Source organism: Amblyomma americanum, chromosome 5 (assembly GCF_052857255.1).
Source record: "Amblyomma americanum isolate KBUSLIRL-KWMA chromosome 5, ASM5285725v1, whole genome shotgun sequence".
Classification (NCBI taxonomy): Eukaryota; Metazoa; Arthropoda; class Arachnida; order Ixodida; family Ixodidae; genus Amblyomma; species Amblyomma americanum.
The window spans coordinates 159,373,498-159,382,643 of record NC_135501.1 but is presented as its reverse complement, the minus strand read 5'-3'; the positions used below and the strand labels follow the sequence as shown (position 1 = coordinate 159,382,643).

Here is a 9,146-nt window from a genome sequence, read left to right as displayed (position 1 = left end):
TACCAGCAGTAGATTTAGCCAGTAGTGGATTTAGCCTGTCACTGGTTCGATACGCCGCTTGTTATTGAACTATAAGCAGTAGTAATTGGACAGTGTGAATAGAGACGTGAAAGCAAGTTAAGCGTTTCTTTGATGAAAATGGAAATGCCTCAGTAGTTTAATTGTACACTTGTAAATGGAACGCGGTAAAACCCCCGGCGGCTGTGGGTATCACCGCAATCACTACATTGCCCAATGAGGAAATGGCGTGGCAGAAAAACGGTGAAAGAAAAGGCAACGGGCTTCTGAATGTGCGAAAATATCAGTGCCACAGAGTAGTTTTTTTCTGCGTGTCTCACACTCTTCCCCTCAAAACTTGTTGGTGCGAGAACACTAATCCGGAGGCTCATAGCCTGGCAAAATCGTATACCGTTTTTCTGTCCGAGGGCAACCTGGGTCGCACAATTTCTGCTGGCGGCAGCACCTTGCATTCAAAGGCTGTGCTCGTGTACAGGAACCTGGATCGCTCAAACTCTACCGGTGGCAGCACGATCCATGCAAAGGCTGCACTACTTCCGCTGCACTGCTTCGCCATGAGTGCTATGGAGACTCCCAGGGATGTGTGAAAGTTAAGCAGATAAATATAAATTAAGCATATATATACGCAATGCTTTGGCACTGTATGAGAATGTTGTAAACATTCTCTATGATTTTTTCAGTCAGTAATAAAGAGTTCAATTTTGTCTTTTTATTTCGCTTGTTATGGCACATACAGTGCCGCAACGATCAAGTGCAGGACCGGCAATTTCCTTGATCAGGTGTTCTTGCTTGATCATGGGGAGTTGATAATATCGCGACAGGCGCCTTCGGGATCTGGGTGAGCTGTCAGAAAAATACGGGATATAAAAATTACACTGCGCGCTAAAAAATTACGTCAAAAATGTTGCTATTGCACAAAGCCAGTGACAATGCATGCACTCATGTTTCTAGGGACACTCATTAGAAGCCTAACACAAACTCTATTTGCAGAATTCAACTTCTCTGTGCACATATACTGGCTATCAATACAAAGCATACAAACTTTTCTCAGATGCTATAGGCGGCTGTTGGTGTAGAATTATCAAAAATTATGTCAAGACATGGTTTATATCTTTCATTTCTCTCTAATAATTTGCAAAAGGCGGGTTTCATTGAAGCGCTGACTTGAGAAGGTGTATACTTAATAAAGTCTCCTTTATTTCATGCGTTAAATATGTCCATTTGTTTATTCCAGGTCTCGGTTGCTATATACTACTTTTTTAAACACTAAACATACCAACAATTCTGGAGAAAAGCATTTTTGAGCCTGGAACAATTTCAGAACGCAACTTTTTGATATAATATAATAGTTCAATATAAAAGAAATAAATTCCCAGACCACCCTGTGGCAGACTTGCATATAATGCTGTTAATTCTTTGCTATCCTCTTAAGCGTTCCACATTGTTGTTCAATTGCAGTCGTTAACTCCTCGATGAGATCGCTGGGAACACATTAAAAGAAAAGCTTTTTTACGCATGAGAAGAGTGGACCATTACCTACAATGTAACCGTAAAAGAATGTTACAATTTTTCAGTATTCAAAAATTTTTCTCTGAAAATGTTCGGCATGAACTCTCCCTGCGGGTTTGCAGTAGTCGAATAGAGTAACAAGGGATAAAGATCGCTTTGAGGCGAGGTTCATGTGCACATCAGTTCGGCGTTAAGTCATTACTCAGCTCATATACATGGTCGTTATTGAAGCTTCACCTCGTATTCTTGATGCTCGGTTACAAGTATCACGTTTCTGATTAACAATGTGCTACGCGTAACAAGACGGAAGGTCACTCACCCGTACAAGTAGTCATGCAGGCTGTACAGTTGGGAAAGTTGTTTTTATTTCCGCCGCATCCACCCCACAAGAAGGGACCGCAGTACCCGTATCTCACATCATAGTACCATCTTTCAATTGAAGGGCGCACGTCCCCGCATTGTCCGTCATTTGGTTTCGCCTTGCAATATCTTGGCGGTTTGTACCCTGCGAATAAAATCAACTCATGATTTTAGAAACACCTTAAACCGATGTGAACGTAACAATTCTATGCTTTCAGATATATTTTTGATGCTCTCGAAAGCTTTCGAAGGTGTATTTGAGATGATTTATAATTTTGCTATTGATTTCTTGCAATTTAAAACACAGTCCAATTAGCTGCAGTATAATGCGCTGTATAGTAATCTCATCACTAGCGGTTAAAATAGGAAGGAGCACAAGGAGAGTGCATCTGAGCGGTGTACTGTGGCTCTTCCAGGATGCGCAGAAGCCCGAGATTTCGAAGTGGTTATGATTACAGTTCCGCTTTTTTTAAAAACCCATTCAAACGCACATTATGCATAACCAGCCAAGAAGGAAGGCAGAGAAGAAGGCCCGGTTTGTCTTCGAACTTTCTTAACATAGTATGCTTCCTTGGAAGCAATGTTGAACGCAGACGGCCTTCTTCATTCTCGGTTGTTTTGAGATTTGTAGATTAATCGTGCAATGCAATAAGACGGTCTCCCAACAAAAGAGGCGAAGTTATTACTGGGCCGTTGCTTGCAGAATCTTGAAGTAGGTAGCGGAACTATTAATACCTCTTTTAACCGCTAGAGCCATTTTCGTAGTAGTATTTGACTACTTACTATATCCCAGTGTAGTTTAGCTGTTCATGTCTCTTTAGTAAAACATCTGCCGGGGCGGGAATGGTAACTTTAATAAAACGACGTCACTTTCGAAGTAAAGCGGACCGTCGTCGGCTCTTTTTTATCGCAACTTGCACGTATACGGTACATTATTCTCAGGTTCATTATTCCGGACCCATCAGCCGAGCGGCACATGTTCTTGTTCCCTAACGAACGCGGCTGGTGGTTAAAATCAACAAAACGCTGGTTTTCCGAACTTGCCTTTAGTCGAGAAATCATTATTGATGCTACGAGGATGGCATATGTGTATTCGACATCTGCCGCACAATCCCGGCAGTTTTCCGCGCGAGAGAAAGCTAGACAGCTGCTGCTATTAACAGCATTCTGAATGCGCCTACTGGATGATAAAGGTGTGTCACGAGTGGCCTCCGTATAATCGCCAAATTCTTAATATCCTCCGCGCATCTCACTTTCTGCCGCCGCCTGCTACGCTTGCCTTCTCTTGGTATCATCCAGTCTGTTGCCCTTAAGGTTCATCGGTGAGCTTGCTTTGATGCTACATGCCTTGCCCCAACCCATTCCCCCTTCCTGATTTCGACTGGAATGTCAATAGTCCGGGTTGGTTCCCTTACCCACTCTGCTTTCTGCTGTTGCGCCTATCATTTTCCTTATCAGATCTCGCTGTTTTGTCTTCAAGTCAAGTTGAGCGCTCTTCGTTAGCCTCCATGTTTCTGCCCCATAGCTGGATACTTCTATGATACAGTTTTGATATATTTTTCTCTTGAAGGATATTGTTACATCTATAATTTTCCTTACGATAGCTCGCTGTTTTTCCTCAATGCAAGTTGAGCCCTGTTCATTATACTCCATGTCTCTGCCCCTTTAGACTGGTACTAATAAACAAATAAAGGAAAAAAACTACCAGTCACGATTTAGGAGTACCTGCCAAACGCGGTCCAACCCATTCTTATTCTTCAAATTGTTACGCTCTCGTGATCCATGTCTGCAGTCGCTACCTGCCTCTCATCACCATCGTAATAAATACCACAACCACAAGCGACCAAGTGTACTCATCACCACAAGGGCCTCTTATGCTAATATTGAGCAGGTCTGGTGTTATGCCTACCACGGCCAGTCGTATCCATTGCCAATCACTCCTCCCATCTACCAGCCTGGTGAAAGGGAATCTATTGCGCTTTTTTCTTGCTTTTGCTTTGGTTCTACGATACAGAACAAGTTGCCACTTGTCCACGATAAACAATACAGTCACGTATCCGGTGCAACTCCGATTCCCTTCTACACTCTAAATAAGAAATGTACTACATAGGAGTATAAAGGGGGCCAAGCTGTCCTTTAGCGCACTCTCTTTGCGAGGTAATGTATGCTCCCAAGTCATGGGGTAGATTTCAGTCGTTAAGCATGAGGAATGCTTACGGCAACAGACGGACGGAAATATTCCCACTTCAAAACATGCGAATTTCTATAATCCTCGAAAAATTTAACCAAAGTTTCCACCTCTTCCATTTACTAAGCTCAAGATCTCCGCCGCGTCGTTTAAAAGCCTTCTTCCCATTGATGAATACATTCAGGTAGCACTATTTGCAGCGAAAATATGCCTTCGTTTCGAAGAGCAAGCATTCCGTACATTTGGTGAGTGAAATCTAGTCCGGGGAATGGGCCAAATACCGTGCCCGGAAGATGGTGTGGGCAAGAGGGCGCCTTATATCATTTGTACTCTCATATAGCCCTGTTCGTGTCTTGAGCGCGTACAAGCTGTGACTCAGTTGCGTACATGTTCGACTGCTGATCCCAAGGTAGCAAGGCCGATCCTGGTCGAGGCGGCCGTATTTTGAAGGAGACAAATACAAAGCACTGTTTAGAGACCGGAAGCGGGCAAAGTAGGTGAGAGAACAAAAGCGGATTTATCACATCCCAGTCGAAATCAATAGAAAGGAATGGGCCTGGGCAGGGCATGTAACGAGAAGGCAAGAAAGCCGCGGGTCCTCAAGTGTGACGGATTGGATTCCAAGGAAAGGCAAGCGTAGCAGTGGGCTGAAAAATGTTAGGTGGGCGCAAAAGATAAAAACCTTGCTGGGATATGGTGGCCGCAGCTTCCCCAAAAATGCAGGGTTAATTGGAGAGAGATTGAAGAGGCATTTAGCCACAGTGGGTGTATTCAGAATGCTGCTGATAATAATGAAATGTAAATACGCTCTTCAGAAATGCGATGTCGGAGCATGTTAAAGAACTCTAGCTGGTCTAGAATAGTCTGGAGTCCTGCACTAAGGTGCCCCTCATATCTGCGTGATTTCTTTCGAAACGTAAGACCCGACAATGTGCAAAACTTGGTATTTCCTTCCCTTGATTTCGGTTCTATAACCGCCTTGTGCTCTGATCTCTAATTTCTAAAAAGACTTAGGTGTGCTTTATGGGGGTAACATCTCAAAGCGACTGGGTATGTCATGGACGCCGTAGTGAAGGGTTCCTAAAATTTAAACCCCGTGGGGTTCTTTAACGTGCACTGACATCGCACAGAACACTGGCCTCTGTAATTTCACTTCCATAAAAATTAGACCGCCGCGGCCTGGATCGAACCCACTTCTTTAGGGTCAGAAACCGAGTGCCATAACCACTGAGCCACCACTGCGATCAGTTTCTGATAAGAGTCATGCACTTTTCCATCTTAGACTTAAAAGGCAGCGAGTTTCTACAAATCTCAGGCACGCCGCAAAAGGGCATATCTTAAACAAAATGTCTGAAAGGCTTACCTTGCACTATTAATACTGTGAGACAGAGCAGGGCGTATAGGAAGCAGGTTGGCGTCTTCATCGTTAGGAAATCAATGGAGAAACTTGTCATAATACAGCGCTTCGCACTTGAGTTTATATATGCAAGATAACGCAACATTTCCAGTGACGTTGCCGGTGAACACGTGCGCAAGCAGGCTTTGTGTTGCCATGAACGGGAATTATAGCAAGATAAATGTCTACAGATACGCAGAAAATTCAGCTATTTTAAGATCAGCGTGCACCTGCTAGCTTTGGTGCTGCACAATACACCGAAAAGCTTTAGCGCCCGTTGTCACAATAACATATTTTCAAAGACTACATGAAATCATAAAGAAAATTTTGCCTCAGTAATTTCTGTTCTATTCAAGAGTCAGTCTTTCTGCCTTTAAGCCTGCGCTATAGGTGCCAGATGACGTTCAATGCATAATGCCTGAACTCTTTTTTTTTCTTGGTGCGGGCACTGTGAAGCTTTTAGTATAACTTATGGGTTATAAACCAAAGAATACGATTATTTTGATAATCTTTGATGTACTGAGCACGTTTGAAAGGTTCCCAGCTGCAGGTGAGATAAAATACAGTGTACATGTTGTATCAGGCAAAGCCATTTCTTGCAGTAGGTTTCTTAAAAAAATCGTATATAGCTCTACATATTTCACTCCTCATTCTATGACGTACTGGTGAGAACAGACACTACGTATTTTTATCTTTAATGCTTCGGTGCGCTGCATTTGCTTACAAGAGTGAAAAGGAAGACGAGACCAGACTGCGTATTATAATTAAGCATAATAATCTTAAGTGGACGTTCTGCTGCCTAACAATACGAAACACCAGGGAACTGAAGCGTGTTGTGCTAACCTTTCTGCGGGTGCTTGTTAAAGGTCCAAGGAAGGCCCTATAAACGTCGTGAACTCTAGGTGGTGTTATAGACATTGTTTCTCAGGAAATCTTAGAGCGAAAGATAGCTCAATTTTACTGTTCTAAAGAGCTTTTTGTTATGTCCGAACTGAACACGTATTGTTTGACATATATTTTTTTTATTTTTGTCCGTTTCTTTATCGACCATCCGAATTTCCATCCGAAGGGAGCAACAAACGTACTGTAAAACAAATTTCGCTGTCAAATCCTATAACGCTTCTTGAGTAGGGGCTGCAATGAATTGGTAAAGTACAGGGCAAAATTGATGTTTCTGTTGCCTGTAATTGGCGAGGAAGAGGTTCGAATGTTACAAAAAGTGACGTTTTGAGATAATTAGATTTAAATGAAAAAAGAAAAACTCGATTCCTAAATTTCGTTGCAAAAAGGACACATTCAGGCGTTATTTGAGCACCCATCAGCCAAGTAGCAATGTTCGCAGCGATGACATTTTTGTTTCTTTTCTACCTTGCAATGCGTGCCGCTTGCGTAGCATTTTCCGCGAAGTAGTCATCGCTGTCAGCTTTAAACAGCCATTGCTCCGTGTATCATCCTGGCGAGACACCAAATTACATGCAAATGTCCGCTTGAGAAATGCAGCTGCCATTGTAGGCAATCGCAGTATTCATCTTATTTATTTTATTTTGCATGACACTGCAGGCTAAGTGCCCAAAGAGGAGTGATGCACCGAAATACGTGATTTGACAACCACGAGAAACGCAGCTGTACCAAATGCAGCACCCAATGTGAAGCATCGGAAGAAACCCCGTCACATCCCAGTCACATCAGAATGAATGAAGCCGTCGCTAAAAGAGGCCTTGAAATACCTTCTAAGGAGAGACTGCAAACGTACTCAGTGACTACAGTTTGTTGTCACCTGGGTAAAATAATAAACTTCTACACGGAGCAGAGAACTGACAATAACGCGCCAAAGTGGGCGAGAGCCGTTTCCGGCGACAACTCGAAACTCTCACTCTCTGTCCTCCTTGTTTAGCCTATGCCTATGTGGGTTAAGAGGTGGCTCTTGGTTACATTCCTTGAGACGTCCCACAGCTACCATAGTCGCAGGCGGTCAGCATCGTCTCTTCGGTGGGTCAGCAAGCTCAGAAATTCCCGGAGGATTCCAGCGCCCGCCGGCAGCCGGTGTGGAGTAGCGTCTACTTTTGAGCGTGAAAAAGGCGACGAGAGCAGAGGGAAAGGCTGTAAGATGCTGAAATTCTAATTTTGACTGCAACTAGCTGAGCATCCTAAAAACAAATTAAAAGTTATTTCGGGAGGATATTCGTGAAGCGGAGTCTTATAAGATGACAGACGTACTACAATGTTATTGAAAGGCACTTTCACAGCTAATTTATGAAGCGCTTAAAACACGAAGATACACGCACAGGCAACGCAATCTGTCCAGTTTCTGTATGCTCGATCCCAGCACCTGTAATGACAGGACAGAACAAACTGGCAGAGTTTTTCAATCAGTTATTGTGTTAGGAACATAGACGAGAATTTCTACAAGTTACTTTTTGCGAAGTAAGGAGCTAAGGAGAGTGCATGGCAGTGGCGAATCTCTCATGTGGTAAGGGGGTGCACGTAATGGTTCTGATCAAGAGAGGTTGTGATTAAGTAGGAGGAATAAATATTTTAGTCTTAGGGATTTTCGTCTTGCCTGGAGAGTGTTAATACCATCATCTGCCATTAGTTCGGATACCGAATCAGTGCGACCGTACTTGTAATTGATGAAGCGCACTACCCGTCTCTCAATTTTCTCGAGAGCATTTACGGTGCATATCGTATGGGGGTACCACACAAGGCTAGTGTATTCGAGCTTAGGCCTCGTAAGTGTTGCATATGCTGGAAGCTTAAAATATGCGGAAGCCTTCTTAAGCTTATGCCTGAGTAGGCATAGTTCGTGAAAGGCGCAAGATGAAATGTTAATAATATGAATATTTTCAACGTCTAAATACGAATGAGAACATCCTTTCCAGCATGCTGAAAACTCATTCACGTCTTCTTCCTCCCTATAGAAGATTTATTTTCCTTCTTCAACAAATGCATAACCGCGGTCAGTAAGTCACCTTTAGATCGTCTTTGTGTGCTGCCGACAAGAACAGTTGTCAAGAATAATTACTTGTCATATATGTTAGCCAGCATATACACACTACGCCGTGCATCAGGCAGCGTTGCGAGAATTCTACCGCATGATGACCAATATAGGCTGATTAGCAGAGAATCAGTGCGTGGTGTGTGCAAAAATGTATTCGCCTTTACTTATATTGTATTCTGTGAAGGTTGTGGATTCTGAGCCGAAAAAAAATATCATTATTGGTAGTTAAATTCAATTGAAACCGCGAGCAAGATTAAACAACGCGCATCGGATTAGTCGCAAAGTGTCTACAGCTATATTTGGCTAATGAATAATAACTAAGAAGTTTGTCGTTGTTGCCAGATGGGTAGTAAAAATCAGTAAAATCCCGTGAATAATCAGTGCGCCAGTTTTATTATTCTTTAAACAGAGCAGATTTACAGACTGCTAATACGTGTTAAATGCAGCATGGTAGTATTTTACACTATGCATACATACAATACATGCGAATGCATAAGCATACAACACGCATGCAATACTCAGCATGGTTATGTATTTTTCAATACGTAAAATCATCACAATAATTTTTTCGAAAAATGATGCGTGTCAATTACGTTATCGAGAGTAATCTGCAAGGATCATATTGATGTGAAGAACATGTTGACGTTATCAGAATTGCAGTATGCCTAGTGGACTCC

At 42.8% G+C, this 9,146-nt stretch overlaps 1 protein-coding gene across 1 annotated transcript; it reads right to left on the bottom strand.

Moving 5' to 3' along the window:
• Nucleotides 1-705: 705 nt before the first annotated feature.
• LOC144135198 (kappaPI-stichotoxin-Shd2a-like) lies at nucleotides 706-5,536 on the bottom strand. Its single transcript, XM_077667938.1, has 3 exons — nucleotides 5,439-5,536; nucleotides 1,847-2,032; nucleotides 706-861 (listed from the first exon to the last, which is right to left on the bottom strand). The coding sequence occupies exons 1-3, from the start codon at nucleotides 5,527-5,529 to the stop codon at nucleotides 812-814; spliced, it is 327 nt and encodes a 108-aa protein (XP_077524064.1). The 5' UTR covers nucleotides 5,530-5,536; the 3' UTR covers nucleotides 706-811.
• Nucleotides 5,537-9,146: the final 3,610 nt, after the last annotated feature.